Source organism: Aquila chrysaetos, chromosome 19 (assembly GCF_900496995.4).
Source record: "Aquila chrysaetos chrysaetos chromosome 19, bAquChr1.4, whole genome shotgun sequence".
NCBI lineage: Eukaryota > Metazoa > Chordata > Aves > Accipitriformes > Accipitridae > Aquila > Aquila chrysaetos.
In genome coordinates, this window is record NC_044022.1 from 3,677,584 (window position 1) to 3,696,019 (window position 18,436).

General features: G+C 38.5%; 1 protein-coding gene across 12 annotated transcripts in view; it reads right to left on the reverse strand.

Annotated features, from left to right (window-relative positions):
- FRY (FRY microtubule binding protein) overlaps window positions 1-18,436 on the reverse strand; it is a 251,433-nt gene that overhangs the window by 23,995 nt on the left and 209,002 nt on the right. For 9 of the 12 annotated variants that reach the window (XM_030042562.2, XM_030042563.2, XM_030042556.2 and 6 more), the window contains 10 exons: window positions 18,292-18,389; window positions 18,029-18,199; window positions 12,804-12,944; window positions 11,881-12,060; window positions 10,632-10,793; window positions 9,740-9,814; window positions 8,533-8,703; window positions 7,312-7,320; window positions 3,440-3,640; window positions 2,736-2,897 (listed from right to left, as the gene is read on the reverse strand). In XM_030042562.2, the coding sequence (XP_029898422.1) occupies window positions 2,736-2,897; window positions 3,440-3,640; window positions 7,312-7,320; window positions 8,533-8,703; window positions 9,740-9,814; window positions 10,632-10,793; window positions 11,881-12,060; window positions 12,804-12,944; window positions 18,029-18,199; window positions 18,292-18,389 (1,370 nt within the window). The remainder of the gene's footprint in view (window positions 1-2,735; window positions 2,898-3,439; window positions 3,641-7,311; window positions 7,321-8,532; window positions 8,704-9,739; window positions 9,815-10,631; window positions 10,794-11,880; window positions 12,061-12,803; window positions 12,945-18,028; window positions 18,200-18,291; window positions 18,390-18,436) is intronic. The other 3 variants (XM_030042557.2, XM_030042554.2, XM_030042565.2) reach the window with 1 other exon arrangement.

Below are 18,436 nucleotides of genomic sequence, written 5' to 3' on the forward strand. Positions count from 1 at the left end.
TGTGCATGTACGTACAAGTGTTGGGAGCGGGTGGGGAGGGAAATCCGTGGCAAGTGGAATTAAAAGAGAAAAGTGGCCCTCTGCAGGTTACCAGACCTGCTTGGATCCTACAGATAAATTCTGGGGATTTGCATTTCTAAAAATTAAACAAAACTTGTATCAGAAAGGACAGGATCAGAAATTAAGCAGGAGAAAGTTTTTTTGGTTTGGTTTGTTTTCTAAGGGAAAGGGATAGGAATATTCCTGAGTCCAGGATGGATGAAATGAATCAGAGCACAAACCATCTTGAAAAGAGAAATGAAAGCTATAGGGCTGAATTACCAGAATATGAACCAGAGCAGCTGGCAAGAAGTGTAAATGTTTTATGCTTCTTCAAGAAGTAGTTAGTATTAACCACTTTCAAATATGAAATATTAGCTTGAAAGAACCATTGGTTTGTTCACTGTAATGACAGTGTTTGTATGAGGAAAACACATTTTGATGGGTAGGGTAAGGGAGGAAGAAAGAGGAAGCAAACACCTCTCACCCACTGGAGCCCAATATGATGCCCAAAAAGCAAAACAAAAAAGTAGACTCCGAATATTCATGCAGGATTGGAGTACACTTGCAGAAATCAGTGAGTTTAGGTAACTTGAAAAATATATAAACCAGCATCATCTGAATCTTTGTATCACTCACAGCTTTATCCATCACTGCCTTCTAATCCCTTATAAATACTATCTTAATTATTGTGATCACTATCTTTAACAGAAAATAAGTTTAACTAATTGCACGCCGTTAACATAATACCTGGGTTTTGGCACTGAAACATTTGAGAAGAGGCCCGCTTAATCAGTCTGTTGCTCCCATTCACTGCATCTATTTAAAAGTTGAGTTGATATTTTTGGTTTTGCTTATGATGCAACAACTAAACATTTTTGTACAGCACTAAAAAAGTAACAACAAATTTTCCTCTGCATTGCTGACATACCATTAGCTCTCTGAAAGTAAGAACTCAGAGGAAAAGAGAAACAGGAATGAGCTCAGATTTTCTGTTATCAAATTAAGTAAAAATTATTTAGGTGCAAGCTTCAAGTTTTCTGACTAAAAATTGGATGACTTCTTCCTTAAAATAAATAAAACCCCAGGCATTTTAACATTGTTTATACTGAGTCCAATTTGTTTGGAGTAAAAATACAGAAGTATGCATACTAGAAGAAAATATCTTTGAAGCAAAAACCACCAAGGCGGCATTCTGTGTAAAGCTTATCAATTCAAACATCTTTGTAATACTGGCAAATCCCTGTCAGCTTGGGTTATGTATTTCACCAATATCAAACCTGTCTTAGGACTAGCTGAATTTGTCTGTGAATCCCACAAGAAACAGCTGTGATTTTACATTCTTCACTTATTTACTTTTTCCAAAGCTTTTCATTTTCTGATGAACACTGGTGCATGGGTATTGGGACATTAAAGACATTTTCACAGTAAAGATTCTAAAACCCCAGGCATATATGAAACTCATGAACTGTGATTTGCAATTCGTAATGTACATACCATTAGCTACTGCAGCTGGATGCATGAGATTAGCTGCAGTCACCACCTGCAAACATATCTGTTCTGACTGCAGCTTCCTGAACTGAAATTCTGCCAACTTCTGCTGCTTATGGTTGTTATGTGGTAACTTGCCTACCAACAGTTGTTTTGACAAATGATAATGAGTTTACCTTTCCCACAACCATTATTTTGAGAGGTTCCCCTCCTTTCCTATCCTTACCCACATTTCCCTCCTCCTGTCCCTTCTTCCTCCTGGGGAGGTTTCTGTTCAATTCAGCACAATTCCAACCTCCTTTTCTATGACCTCTTCACTAGAAGAGAAGCCGACGATTACACAAGTGATATTCTTCCCCTGCCCCATTCTCCTACACTGCTATTTCTGCAGAAGTCACCCAGTTTAGACATGACAGAGAAAGCTTTACTGGTAAGGCAACAGTGTCATAAAGCCACTAACCCACACACACCCCCTGCCCCAGATTATATTTCTGGAGAGACATTGAGAGGGGTAGGTTCACCGGATCTCCCACAAACAACTACTATCAAACAGAAAATTAAAGAAACTGTCCCCACATTGATAATAACTTACCAACCTTAGTCTATGTTCATCTTCTGATACAATTGTCTGAAATAAACTGTGCTGAACATGGTTGTTGCATCCTTGCAAATCCTGCCTCCCCACCCCCCCCCAAGATGGCTTAATATTGCGGTCATGAATTTAAAATTTCTGAGTGTCTGCCAAAAGGCAGGAACTGAATCCAGTGCACACAACTGTACAATAGGTTCCCACATACAAAAAAATCTCAGAGAATACACGCATACACCCACCACATGAGTTGGCATATCGTTCTTTTAAATCCCCGTGAAGAACAAAAGAATATTCCCTTAGGGTTGTAACTTGTAGCCAGCTCATGAATTTGTCTTCCAATGAGCTTGTAGTATCTTGGTGTATATGTTGTGCAATATACTTAAGAAACAATAAATAAAATCTTTTAATTAAGAAAGTGTAAGTAGAAAGGAAAGAGTATGAATGTGCGGGAACATATGAATGTATTGTACTATGCCATACACTGACATACAGGAAGTCAGAATGAACTTGCTTTCACAGATGAAACCTTTCATGAAAGTGTAAGTAAAATAAAGTTGTAAAAGTGTTATGTAAAATACAGTCCAGTTGGAAAAGAAAGTAAAATTATATTCACCTTGGATCCTTCAGACACTTGGAGATTATTCATATCAGGCAAAGACACATCAAAGCTGGATGCTCCTATATTAAAATGATGAGGGTCTGCTGAGGTTGTGCCACACGATGTAGAAAGTGAGTCAATATGATTCGTATCCTCAGATGGGGAAAGAGTTATAATCTGTTTAAAAGACAACAAAAGCACAGAAGTGAGTATACAGCTACCCTACCACACACTGCTTTTATGAACATGTAAAGCAGACATTGTCTTAAAGGGCAGTGATGGTGGCTCTCTTAGTTTGTACATGCAGCCATGTAATAACCCTTTTGATGTTTCTATCATAAAAATCGTATGCAAACATCCCAGAAGTGAACAATGAAAACCTGACACAGTTTACCAAACTGGAGTCTTGTCCTATTTCTTTAAGTATTAGATACATCAGAAAGATTTACTACTGGCCAGTTGTGCAAAATTGTCACATGGTAATTTGTGGAAAAAAGGGCAAATAATCAGACCCGATGTTTCCTGTGTTTCGAACTTCGCATTAAAATTCCTGTTTACATTTGCAAAGAAGGGAAAATCAAGCAGCGACAAAACACTGCATTGAGTGCCACCCCCCAATTTCAGCTGATGAGATTGCACCTGGGCAAGAGGAACCTCAAAGCCCAGCTTATCTAAAACCACAACCCTATTTTTTCTTAAATTGCAAGTTTGCAACTTACTAGGTCTGAGTTCTCCAAGATTTGGCTGGTGGTCAGGTCCTCCTCCTCTGATGACTCATCGGAGTCCTCATGGTTCATTTTGTTCAGGCTGGGCGTGCTCCCCGAGAGCTGGCTCTCTTCCAGCAGCTGCATGTCACACTTGTCCAGGCTATCCAGGGACCGTCTGCGTACTCCCCAGTTGAAGTTGTCCATGCTCTCACCCTGAAATCGGATATAGGGTCAGCTTCCTTCATCTGAAACTCATCGTATACAAACCACTAATCATTAGATCAAAGTTAGGTCAAGAAATATTTTTATGTAAAAATACATACAAACTTGATATAAGCATTATTTTATTTGTTTACCTGGAGATAAGAGCAGAAGCATGGAAATGACAGTTAAATGAAGATTCATTCTTTTCAGTATTAGATGTTTTTCATGCATTTGCTGATTTAAGAATTCATTTTTGTAAGTCCACATATACACACACCTCAATACCAGTAGAGCAATGACAGGCAAAAGAAAAGTTTGGAAGCAATTTTAAAGGATTTTTCCATGATGTTTAAAAGTATTAGGAGCACAGTTCATAACAATGGTTCAATTGCAAAACATATGTTAAAGATTTTAGATTCTTTGCATTATATACATAACCATAACGTTGAGTGGATTTGAATGAACCTTTCATTTACCCACAAAATGTAATAGCTAAAGCAGCAGACCTTTTTCAACTTTTATTGTAGGACCATCTTGCTTATTTTTGTAACTTGAATTTATCTGAATTATTTGAAACTACACTTTGCGAATAACCTGATTAGCATTGCCTGAGAGTTCACGTTTTAAAAAGGACACAGTCAAATGGACCAAACATTTTATACTGACTTTCAGTTCTGATCCCACCTGCAGCTGCATTAAGCCGAGTGCATTAAGCAAATTGCGTAACTATTTGTTAGGCTGGTGAACTGATACAAAGATCACTTGATTTCTTTCATGTATAAAAATGACAATTAGTCTCCCACCATTTTTCCAGTTGCTTACTTTATGTATTTGCCAGCGGACTCTATCCATTTTCCCTAATTGCGCTAATTTTCTTGCTCCCTTCTCCAAGGCTAGCCGGGTTCCTGTCTGGTAAATGCAGGAGCGTGTCCGCAACCGCTCCCGTCAGGGACCCGCAGAGGCCAAAGGGGCCTTACACAGCAGGAAGGGTCTACCCAGAAGTATCCAGTTGCAGTTTTGAGTACTTTATCTACGAGAAAGTCCTCAACCTTGCGTCAACATGGGAAGGAAATTTATAGAGAAAAATGTTTCTTTTTAAGGTTCAGGGCTGACTGTTTTAAACAAGACCGTAAGATGCAACATTCTTAAACAAGCAAACCAACTGCTGAAAATTCAAGTTGACAGGGAACTTTTAAATATGAGTTTGACAAAAATATAGTTCTGCCTAAAAAAATCATAAATATTATTATCAAATGACTGATAACAAGTATCTCCTGGGTTTACGCAGATTAAAATTATGTGCAATCATAGAGAAAGAGGTCTCAGTTCAGTAAGGTCCTTTAAGCAGATTCATAATTTTAAACACTCGACCAATCCCCATTCAGGACTACTCAGACATTTACTGAATGGGGACTAAATTGCATAAAGTGCAATTAACTAAACTGCAATCTTACCTCCTTAACAATCATCAAACTTGCACAAATAGATCTTATTTTGCACCATTGCCTTTTATTGCAATGGACTGTGGAATATGATTAGAAAGCGGGAAAGTTCAGTTTCATGACACTAAGCTCACCGCTCATGAACAAATATGAGGAAAAAAGAAAAAAATATTTTTCAGGAAAAAGACAATCCAGAAATGCAAGAACTGTAATCCACAAGAACATTTAGAACTAATGAACGCACTACATTCAAGAGCAAAGGAACATGAAATTGTTATGAAGCCTGACACTTTATTGGAAGAACCCTGTGTTTTCATCCTGCGACTGGGATCACATGATAGTTTTATGCAGGAAGAGAACAGAACACATCTAAGATTTAAGAAATTAGATCTCTTTAAATCATAAAAATGTTCAGTTCCCAACTATTTATTTTAACAAATTCTTTGGTTGTCTATCCCCCTCCACAAAGGCTGGAAGAAACATGCAGCAATGAGCCGTCCTCCACAAACACATCAGTTACTGAACTAACAAATGACAGAATGACATAAACGAGCAAGCAAGCAAAGATGACCGTCATCACACCCTGATCCTCATGATACCTGGTACAGGTATCAGTAAACTTTGCAGCCCATGTCTGTGGGAATATTTCTTGCTGCAGTTTTATTCTGCAATGTCTTAAAGAAGGAAGCCAGCAAAAAGAAGAAAAATTAAAAGGGACACTTCCAGGGCATGCAGTTAGAAGGGGGAGTGAATTACAAGTGAGGGAAAAGGGTAAGAGAGATGAAACTCAGTATTTGGGTTAGCGTAAGCTTGCTACAGGGGCACCCAGAATCATACTGAATTTAAACAAGAGGTCAACGCATGTCCATGAAGATGGAGTTGTTCTTTTTATAGTCTGTTAAGCAATCTTTCTTTCACAGTTAACTAGAAGGAGGGAAGATGTATTTGAGAGGCTGTTCATTTTTATCTACAGCAGGAGCAAAGCTATCTCCTACCTGCCTGAAAAGTCACCAGTAACATACATCAATTCAAAAGAAAAGAGTCACGTCTTATAAATGAGTCTGGCCAGCAGTGAGCAGGTACCACACAGAACTTCCCACAACCACCACCCTCTGGTAAAGGAGCAGACGTGCCCTTGCAGCCACTTTAAACATTGCAGCAACCCAGGGGAAAGGAGAGACGCAGAAAGGGCAGTAAAAAGGGAAGTAACCCTACGTGGGGGAGAGCAGCCTAGCTCCTCCACAGAGCCGGTAAGAATCATTCAAAACTTCTTTCACACAAGTTTTTATCCTTACTGTATTGACAAAGTGTGCAAAGTTAATGGAGTTGCACAAATATTGTAGGGTACAGGCAAAAGTGTTGTGGAACTGCATAGTAAGGCACTACTTCCGTATGGCTGTATCTTTTAAAGTACACGCATTTTGAGAGAAAGATTTTTGGGGGGTTGTGTTTGCATAAGAACTGATGTACAAGCTACCAGAAACAAATACACAAAATATTGTTGTTGCTGATTTTTGTATCATTTGTACAACTCATTTCAATTCTCTATCATTTCAGTTCTCTCTATACATTGATAAACTGCACGTTTAGGTCCCAAACTGGCAACTGCTGATGGTGCCTTTTCAGTTTTCTTCACAGGGTAAGTAAGTCCAGCAAAGCTGGTAGGAGTATATAGCTGAATTAAGTTAAGCTGTTTGAATTAATTAATTTCTTCAATTAAATTCAGGCTGGTAGGCAATGACGTAAACTTTCTGAAGAGGTCTCAGGTATCAGCTTTAGCAAGATGGTACAGGAGCCCATATACCACAAATGAAAAGCTGGAAATTATATATAATTTGCCCATGGAAACAAATGGCCCAAACTTTACTATATTGTAAATAATGAAGTTCTTTTGTTTCTACATATTATTAATGCACAAAGATACTAAAAGGAGAAATGGCTCAATTTGAAAAATGCTCATACTAGAATTAAGGTATTTTAAAATTTGTGGAGACTGTTGAACATGTCAAAACCAAACTTAAAATGAAGCAGAACTTTTGAAAAAGACCTCAAAAATATTTCTAATACAAGACAAAAAATGAAGCACCTGCCAGAAGTGCAAGCACACGCACACCACCCACCTACGCACACACTGAAGAGGGGGAGGGCAACAACAAAACTATGATGTTATTCTATAATACAAATTTGCAAGAAGGCATAACATATGTTGGCATATCTGAGTTCAAGTAGCATTCTTACCTGAAGTTCCTGGGTAGCAGATATAACAGATAGAAAAACAAATAGAAAGAATCTATGTAAAATTACTGTATTAAAGACATCATAGACAAACATTTGCCTACAATTGTAACTAACATTATCACAGAAACTTCAACTCTTCAGCCTATCTTTTAAGTTTGAAAATAACAATTACTTGCTTTCTCCTTCAACCTTTCTCCTCATTGGAAAAAAAATTAAAATTCAGATGTACATGAGTTCACACCTGAGGGGTCTGTTACCTTAAAATTATTTTACTACTGTAATTCAACTAGGGAGAAAACTGATTATTTCTTCATGTATGCATGTTCTTCTCAGGGCTAAGAGCGATGCCTGAGAGAATTCATGTTAAAATTGAGTCCAGATTATGACAAGACAATTTATGAAACTGTTAGGTTTGCTGAACATCTGCACCTTAAATATTTCAAAAGAGCTAACAATTTCTGAACTTTTAAATAGCAACAAAATTGTTAGACTTGTTTGGCAATGGATATTCATTTTTGGCCTTTCTCACCCAAATAGAAAGAAATACTCCAAGTTTGATATAAGCAAGATTAAAGGGTGTAGCCCCCCAAAATTCAGCAGTTCTTCAACTTTTTCCCTTCATCAGTCTCAGCTCAAGGTGAGCTGACAGGCTTCACCTGTCAAGACTTGATCCGGGCCCTCAGGGTTCTGTTCAGCTCCTGTACAAAATGATGAAATCACGGACACCTAAGCAGAGTGGAAGGCACATCTCTCGAAGCGCTAGTGATTTCATCAGCAGTTGCAGGAGTTAACAACAGCCTGAAGGCCTGAATTCATGTTTTGGAGGGTTACTCATGAACCAACAGATTGGAACAGTTTCATTTTATGGGTTTTTAATCAGCAAATATATTTTTGTTAACAATTTAGACCTTTAAAAATTGTATTTAAAATAAATTCACTTCAGAGTAAATTCACTGACAAGGTACTAGAACAGAGGCTTTATCTTCCAGTAACAGTTTTGCAGTGTTTCCTAAAGTAGATTCAGAAAGGAAGGGTGTGGTAGCCTCGTACTGTTAGGCTACTGAAATAAACACTAAGTGAACATTATAAATAATCTGAACTCAGAACTAAGTTTATAGTTACACAGTTAAAGTTTTATGTTACAAGAAGAGCATAGTGTTTAGTAGAAAGAATATCAAACTGTTTTAATAAAAAAGCTGTTTCAGAGAAAATATACCGTACCTCCCCATCTTCCAGCTCAACATCTAGGAAATCAAAGTCCCTAAAGACTCTGAATTGTTGTTCACTGTTTGAATCATCCATGTTCTCCTGCTCCCTTGTTCCGTCTTCTGAAGACACCAAGCTCGTCTGGTGCTCAATCAGATCCAAATCACCACAGGAGGAAAAAATTACCTAGAAGTCAAAGGATTTCTCTTGTAACAAACTGTTCCCTCTGGTTGTTTCTTCCTAAAAGCTGTAATTGGTTATTCGGAAGACTGTATTTCCAGTACACACCTAATTCCTTCACTGAGTATTTTTAGAACACTCTTTATTATTTATGTTGGACAGGTGCCTTCAGATTAAACTTGTACAAAGAAACAACTTCATACTGCAGGAACATGTCCAAGAATATTACAGCTACCGCCTAACGGCTGCAGATTGATGTTGCCTGGATGTTTGTATACATTTATAGGAACAAAATTCAGAGAACTTAGCAAAGAAAATACTGTCAAGGGATGAGATAGTAAGTTTATAAAAAAATCTCCAGTTAAAAATGACATTCAAAAATATGTCAAGATTAGAAAACACAACAACCTGTAATTTTTCCTTTCCTACTAAAAATAATTATACCTGCAATGTAGTTGCAAAAATGCAATGGTCCCTGTCTTGCAGAAATGAAGGACCTGTTCATCATAATATAAGTGACATACAACATATTCAAAAACATTCAATGATCTTCCTTTCTCTGTAGAAAATATTTAATAACTATTTTAAGAGCTTCCTAACCTGGATGACCTATTGCCCATCTCCTGGCACCATAATAAAAAAATATTAATTTTTAAAGAGTAACATCAGAACTACTATCTAATGGAAAAATAAGACACACACCCCCCTCAGTTTCATTTCTGTAATTTAATTTTTTACTTTATAAAGGCCCTAGATTGGTAATACTAGAGGTCATTACTCTCTACCCACTGAGATGGCATAATTAAAACCTATAGCATCACAGATCTCTCACAGCAAAACCGTATGTAGCTCTAAGTGAGAGGGCCATTCACTCACTGGTCTATATGCTGAGAAATGCAGCGTGGGCCAGTACAAATGACAATGATAGTAATGTGACATGAAACTATGCAAATCAGGTCAGCAACTCTGGAAAACAAAGTTCTCCAATTTTAAAGTTTAGGACACAATGAAACAAAGAAACGGTCAATACAAGGCTACTTACTGAAGGGTTTTTACTCAGCCCAACTTCCTGACCACACAGAGAAAGAACATGCACCAGCTTTTCCTTTGTCCTTTTCTAGAAAACAAGACGTTTCTCAAGTGAACATTTTTTTAACCACATTCTCCCGGTGGCTAGAAACATACATTAACAATTTTTAATTAGGAGGAACCAACCAAAGAATTAGTCACTAAGTGCTCAAAGGGTTGCTTTCAGAGCAACTATGCATACAAGGAAACATAAAGAGAACTGTTAATGATTTTGGTGTTTAATATTTTTAAATTAGTCTATTAATTCTATTGAGCATAATAAGGAAACACTGGATCGTGTGCATCACTTCAAAAGGACAGTTCAGAAGCTTAAAATTAAGCACATGCATAATTATTTTTTGCAGAATTGGGCCTCAGTCACTGTTATATAATCTGCGATATTAAAAAAAAAAGAGCAATAAATACATTTATTCTGCAGGGGTTTATTTTAACTGGCAAAATCAATGAGCTAATCAAACATAACTTTTAGGAAAATTGTTCCAAGGACTTCTTTTCACCTGATTTCCCAAGAAAACAACACTTAGAAAGTTGTACATGCTGTCTCTCTGCTCTCCTTGCTAATATCTGAACTCACCTGTCATTCTTAGCTAAATCTGACCTAGACTTAGAGGTCTTAAAGAGATGCACTCTCTGCAGGTTGAAAGGAAAACACAAGACAGACCTAACTCAGCCCATTTCTGAGTCCAAGGCAGACACTGAGCACACACAGTCAGATGCTGTGCTGCTGCTGCTGCCCCAGCCAGCCGGGAGCACTGCACAGGGCACAGAGGACCAAAGTGTGTGTTAATTCAGCTGCTCCGACTGCAACTTGTCAATGCGTACTGGGCTACTCAAAAGGAGTTTACCTGAGAGTACTGGGGTCTCTTCCAGCTCACAGGAACAAGGACATTGGAGTTAGATCCTGAAGAGGTTGAAGAAGTGCTTCGAGTGACAGCCATTGCCCTGGGTTTACCATCTCGTCCAGAAGAACTTTGCAGCTCATCGTACCGTCTCCCAATAATTGGAGTCTTAAACAGAGAGTAATTATTCACTAGTACTGTGATCCAGGATGAACTTATAATGGGCCATATTGCTTCACTTGCAGGAAAAGATTACTCTGAAGATCATATACAGGGGTAAAACAAGGAATGCACCAAATTTCATGACACTCGGTATGTATGTTATCTTCCACTGTGAACGTCTGAGTAACAATTGCCATACTTACTAGCTAGTGCTTATGTTCATGAATAGCTAATACTCAAAGCAACTTTCAAACTAGTTTCTAACATAAGAACCAGCAAAAAACCCAGAAAGCGTATGAAATTTATTTCAAATCCGCATTTCTTGGACATGTTTTTTAATGGGTTTTTCCTAAGAGTTTTCCTAACACTCTGGCCCTGTTCCAACAAACATTAAAATGTTTTCTTGGATTGATGATAGGATGCTCAGCATTTTCTAGAACTATACCTACATGAAACAGCAAGAAGAAACTCTTTACACAAATAGTATAAGATGCCTTTTTATGTTCATATTTCCTTTTAACCTCACAGTCTCACTATTATTTATATGAAATAGCCTATAATGCTGCAAGCAGCCCTGCAGGTTCATAACTATAAATAGAGTTGCCCATTAAAGTCAATAGGACCATTCAGTTCTATGAAGTTAAAAGGTGTACAGGGTTTGCAGTATAAAGACTGCTGTAAAAGAGTTCAGTCAGAAGTCAGGCAGTACTCCCTTAAAGGACATACTTCTGTGTTTAATAGTTACAGAGAACATTGGCAGCCAAGTATAAAATGCTTGGAGGGGGGTTTTATACATATAGTATACTTATATATTACAGTTGGCATAACTGCAACACAGCTTTTCCACCAGATAATTTTAAATACAGCTAATAATTCCTTCACAAAAAAAATCTAGTAAAAATTCAGAAAGAGCCCTCCAGCATGGGTCATTAAATATGTCATGGTGAATCGAAAAGAATTTAAGAGACTTTCAGTTTGGTAATTTTCCTTTCTTTCCTAACTTTTTAGCTTTCTTAAGGAGCTGCAACATATGTTTTAGGATTATCAAATAATAGAATTAAAAGGTGTTAAGTAGCAGAATTACAAATAGTACCTCTGAAATATCAAAATGAAACTCTAAAGTCTTCCCTGGTAGCTCCTTGGAGGCACTGTTCCACACTCGATGTATTTCCATTTTTGAAAGATCGCTGTGTTGATAGGAGGGTAAAACTAAACTGGCAGAACGAGAAACTACCAACTTCAGGATATTCAAGGCTTCTCTCCAGTGAATGCTCTAAAAATAGGTATATTTAATCACCAAACAGAAAGAGTCACACACATTTAAGATTTACATTTTACAGTCATACTTTTTGCCACATAATAAAAATGTGGAATTGGAATATCACTATGCTTTCTCTTTGTTGGCCAGTGACAAGGTATGTACTTGCAGAATAATTTCAACAGCAGAGACCAAGACTTGCCAAGGCGTCGTTGTTAAGGAACCGGCCTGCAACCTGGGGGACCTAAGTGCAAGGCCAACTTGGCAAAGGGTTTAAAATCTCCTACCTGAATGCCTTAATCAGTATGAATAAATATAAGGGCCATTGCAAAATCCCCATTTAACAGAGAAGCTGACTTGACACAGGCACTTTACAGCTGTGAATTCCTAGTACAAATATGTATTTTCCACTTGCCAAGAATTAGGTGCAGAAGTCTCTGAAGGGAAGCGCTTATGTCACATCTCCCTCATGCTAGTAATTAAAAAGAGTGATCAGTCAGGCTCTGCCTGGTATTAAGCTTGCTCCCAATGTAGTGTAGCTGCAGCCTAACCCTTCCCACCCAGTGAATGCACCGCTGGGCATCTTATCTGGGGATGCGCAGTCTATGAGGCATCAGGATGTTTACAAACTAGATACCACACTGGACAGTCGCAGCCCTCGCTGCTAATCTAGTCTTAAATTCTTATAAAGAAAATCAACTTATGATAGTAAATACTGCTAAGTTCCTGTGTTGATATAAAGAAGATAGGGTATTTACCTGTACGTATTTTTCAATGGTTTTTAGCACTTCCATGTTAAACTGTTTGACAGGAATAGCTGACAGGTCCATATAACTAAGAAGACTGTAGATCATCTGTAGGAGGGACTGTTGCATACTCGGAAGGCCCTTTTCTAGTAGCTGTTAAAAAAAAAGAAAATAACTAAATTTTGAGACATTTCTTTTATGGAAAAAGCCACTAGTTTCATGAATACCACTTGTACTGTTAATCTCTCTTCACTCACTGATTTTGCAATGCCATTTTACAATCATTTTACAAGTGATGATGATACAAGTGCGAAATAAAAAGGACCTTTAAGTTGGGAGCCAAATGCTAGCCTGTTTTGATAATGGAACATACATTTTATATATGCCTGCCCTAACTTATCCAGAAAACGCATTCAGTAGTTGAGTAAACTGGTAGGTAAAATTTACACTGTAACTGGGGAAGCACATCCAATAAAAACAAGGGAGTATCTTTTTATGTCTACCTTCACTGAAAGTCAGTGAGAAAAAAAGAAAACATGCTGAAGAAACAAAACTACTACTATTCAGACATCAATATATATTTATTCAAATATACTTCACTGCCAGTGCTCACTGGCTGTAACTGCCAAGGAAACATTTTCTGTTAAGGAGGAGATGGAGTCCCTGGGCTCTCTTACTGTAGAGGCTAATACAAAGAAGGGCTTGATCAAAATCCCGGAATTTTAGAACACCTGAGTGTAGATCCCAGAATACCACAATGAACCTTGGAAATGCAACTGTGCTCATATACATACATGACAGTAATTCAGGAGGCGTAGAGACAGCCATGCTATGTTTGCACATGTGTGTGAAATATCTCAGCTGAAAATTTCCTGGAAGGTAGCACATTCTTTCATGGGTGACTGGTACTGTCCCACCCCACAAATTTCAGTGGCAATCAAATGTTATTGCTGGAGGTTCCTATCAAGACTAGACTCTATCCTCCTATTCAGGCTGACAAAAAAGTTCTTCTAACATTGGTTACTAGAGATATTAGGATCTAGAAAACAATTACTTATAAAAACTCTATGCTGCCTCATGTCTTCCATCAGAGAAAAATTTCAACTGTTGTCCCAGTGGAGTGCAATTATTTATTAGATGCCCTTGCTAGCCTGAATGACAAGGCTTCTCTTTTTATTGAATGAGAACACTTCATGCCAGCCAAAATGGAATGATCAGGTAGGACACACACCTATCCTATCCTGCTAAATATCTTCTGATTTCTTTCATCAGTAAAAGTGAGTACTAATTAGTGATTCATAAAACAAAGGAGGCAAATTCCATTAACAGCACAACTGATGGAACTCACTATGCTTTATCTATTCCTCTACAAAAAGACAGCAAGAACTTTTACATTAAAGGTACTATGAGGTAACTTGCTTCAGCCCATGGATACCTTTACTGAGAGATAAAATGTGCTTAGCAATTCTTCTTCAAAACAGGGTTACAGACTTTTTCTTGCCTTCCATTAGGATCTTGCAATGGAAGGTTTGATTCCTTCCTTGTAGATAGTTTGTATGATCCAGCACATGAGCCACTATACCATTTCAGTACAGGAATAAAAGATTAGAAGAAACTATCTGGATGAGAGAAAGCAATTTTTCATTCTCTGACAGAGGCTACTGCATCAGATAATCACTTTTGTGATAGGAAAAAGAATTCTTGGGAAATAATGGGAATTTTGTCTCTACTTCTGGTTAGAAAGCTGTTCTAGGAACTTTATCTCTGAAAACTTATAATTTCCATTCCAGTTTATATAAATTTGTTGTCAGCAGAATCCTTTGACTTAAAATAGCTCTAGGCCCTTAAACTCTAAACATTTGTGGACTGTGCCAGTTTTCACTTGTTCAGATGAGTATATGTGGTAGTTGATAGTCCAATTGTGTAATTAAATACATCGTGAATTTGTAACAAGAAGGAGTATTTCAGTTTAAAAAAACAACAGCAACTTCAAAATTCATTTAGTACTATAAGAATTCTTTTGCTGCCAGAAGTAACAAAAATAGCAGCAAGATGGAGTTGTTGTAACACATCATTTGGATCAGTGAATTCCAGGACAAAATGTTTCCACTGTATTTGTAAGAAGAAATCGTAACTGTTCTCAGTTTGGTTTTTTTTTTTTTTGACCCTGGTCCATATGAACTGTTTTGAAGAATTCTGGATTCCTCTCTTGTTAGTGTGTGGTAACTATCTGGGTCTTATCTGCCTTTAAGGATCTACATTCCCTTCCTGAAGCAGCAACTAACTTAGAACTAGTTGGGGAGCACAGCCATCTCCTTCAAGGGCTGCCTGGGCTGGCTGCTGCTGGTTGATGCAGCTGCTGGGGCGCTACCGCAGGAGATGGTTCCCTTTGCCCCTCCAAATCTGGCAGCAGGTGAGAAGAGAGACTCAGCTCTTAGGCTATGTTGGTCAGTCAAACAAATGTTTTCTGTGTCCACTGAGGAAATAAAGAAGGCATTTCACGAGCCATGTCTGATAGATGAGCTGTTACTGGGATAATGCCTGATCTAGGACATGCTTCCCCTTGCAACAGAGATGTTTTAATCTCTAGTGATTCCTTGGTTTTTAACAGGTTATGAATGCTCATGCTTCTATCACAAGCAATCCTCTATCTAACAGGGAGGAGGAAGGAGGAAACATCTACTGTGAGCACTTTACTATGCACTGTGTGGTTTCTTGTCCCTTCTTCTTTATTAATAGCATTAGCTATTTAAGCCCAAGCATGACCCTGGACTCAATGAATCACTAGTTTAACATCCGATCCATGTCAGTTCAGATATGCTCCTAGAATGACTGTGCTCTCATGGTAAAAGGTTGATTTTTAAAAATTAATATGCAAAAATCTAACATAAAATCAAAGTTAGCTTTCAGTAATGTGTTTGCATGCTGATTCTGGCAGTGGAGGTTCAGAGTTCTACTGCACTTTTAAATGATGATTTCTCCTCATCTGTAGACTGAGATCCCTAAGTATTTTTCTAGAAGAAATGATCATTTTTCATGGATGGAAATATGTAAAACTGAGTAAGGAGCACTGCTTGTCACTGTAGTTTACATACATAATATGTAAAACTGAGTAAGGAGCACTGCTTGTCACTGTAAGGTCTGGATAAGAACACAGTTGAAATGCCTTGTTTTATGCCAGGATCACACCCCTAGCTGACAAGCAATTACCTGCCATCAAATAGGTTAAATGCAAATTTTTGTCTGAATGGCAGTAATTGAAGCTTTTACCTTCTGCGGGGAGCTTTTGTTCTCATAGTCTTAACTTGTGGCAGAAAGTCCCCTTCTGAAGGTAAACCTGTGTGTTTGGAGGGGTCACTGTTGCAACACAGATCTCCTTTGTTATTCTTAAGCACTGCATGTCTCTCAATTTCCCTTAGGCCCAAGCACTGGGGACTGAGCCAGGATTGTTAAAGCCCAAGGCTCTGTAACCAATGGCTGTAACATTCAACTGCGGATTGCCCAGTGGGGCTGTTAACCCATTTGGCTTTACCTATTGACAGTATATCCCACAGCTGGTTTATAGGAGACGGGAGTACATTGTTTATCCTGGTCTGGGGATTAACTAAGAAGAAAAGTGGAAACATATTCTGAATGCTGGAAAAAATCTTTTTCATGGCCACAGCAGGCCGAACAAGATGGTTTCTTGTCTCTTGCTCCTCCTGCAAACTGGCAGCTACCCTATGCCCATACAAATATTCCCCAGACATGACTCAACAGCGCTGCAGTCAATGTAAATACAGAGAAAGGAAGTCGTGCTTAACTACTCTGTCATCCTGTGATGATGGTGCTATGTGAGGAATGTGACTTAATTACGGTCAAAAACCTGCCTGACTTGCTGTTAATATAGTAGCCTGGTGGCAATCTACAGCAAGGGGGAAGTGCAAAGAAAGAGTCTCCAGATGCACTTCTAAATCAGCTCTTGAGGGGAGCAAGAGCACGTGCAATGGCCTCTGCGGAGATGCTGCAGCACTAGTAACTGTACATAGAGCACTGAAGGGAAAACAGAGGGGCAAACGCTTTCCTAAGGCTGGGAAAGCAAAGGAGAAAGAGTTTAAACCTCAATTTTTACAGCATTTGTTTATTAGGCATATAAGTTTCTGCTGTGAAGGAGACACTTGACTCTGGAGGATTCAGTCATGTTTGAAAAGCTAATGTTCTTCAGAGTCTTTCAGTTTGAAAACAGACTGAAAAACCTCAAGGTCGTGTTTCAGTCTCCTACAGCAGACTCCTGGCTTTCACCATCAGTTAAGATCTGATATGATTGTTTACTTAGAGCCTCCATGTGCAAACAAGGTGAGGAACTGCAGCTTGAGGCAGCAGGGCCAAGTTTGCTCTGAAGTCTTGAGTGAGTGTGGGAGCACAGCCTGGCCTCTCAGGCTCTTCAAAATCTGTGGATAGCCAGTATCAGATATGCCTGTGGAGTTTTTGTACATCCTTTGGCAGAGGGGAGAATGAATCTGCTCCAGAAAACAAAGCTGCTCTGAAGAAGCTAGTGAATTTGTCATGAATACAGAACTGTCTTCTCCCTGGATGACAGGGGAGAATGAAAGCATCTCACTACAGCAGGGAAGTGAAGGGATAAATCTGAGAACTCTACAAGAAAATGTTGTCCTGATACTGATCTGACAGAGGAGGCAGAAGATCAAGTGGTCTTAAGCTAAAGAGCAGAACTGAGCCTTGGATCCCCAGCAACAACAATGCATCAGCGCTATAGTCCACACGTGAGAAATATCAGGAGTAAGAGATGAGCACAGGGGAAAACCTGGGCAGCAAGATGATCCCATTCAGTGTTAGAGGAATGCATACAAAATTGTAACAAGAACCAGATCCTTATACAGCAGATGATATTTTATTTATGCTGCTAAACCCCTTCTGCAATTAGTCCTCTTATTTTCCTCAGTGGGATCTAAATAAATGTTGTCCAGTGTCTCCCTCTTTCACAGTGGAAAATCTGACTGGCTGATGAGTGAAGCTGCTTTAAGATGTATCAGCCCTGCAGACCTTTGCTGGCTTTTGGTTTAGTGTTCAGTAGTGATATTTTATAGTAATTCCCTTTCTTTCTGCTAATTTCTGCTATTTATTCTTAATTATAACTAACAGCTACAGAGACTCCCAGTAACCTGCAGGCAGATTCAGCTCTTTGGGTCGTTAGGCAACAGAAGAGTTAAAACAGTAAAAAGTTTTTGAAAACTTACCTCAGCCAAATATGTAACCATACTCAAAGTGATATCAGCAAATGCCTCATGAAGGTAACGGCAAACCACATTTACCCAGGTAGCACAGTCCCTTGTATAGCTGTGTGTTTTATAAAGGGTCATGACATGTGCAAGATTTGATAGCTTGGGGTTCTTCTCCTCCAAACAAACCTAATTAAATATAAATGTCAAAACACATTAAGAACAAGGCAACTGCTTTTACAGGGTCTGAGGATGTGCAAAACAGTAAAAAACTTCGATACCTGAGCAATCCTTTCGGCTATATCTTTACAAAACTGGTTTGGGCTGTCAAAATGCTGAATTAAATGGGGCAGGAGACACAAAACATTCAGTGGAAATCCTAGAAAAGGAAAATACAGAACAAAATGTATATTTTGGACAGCAAGA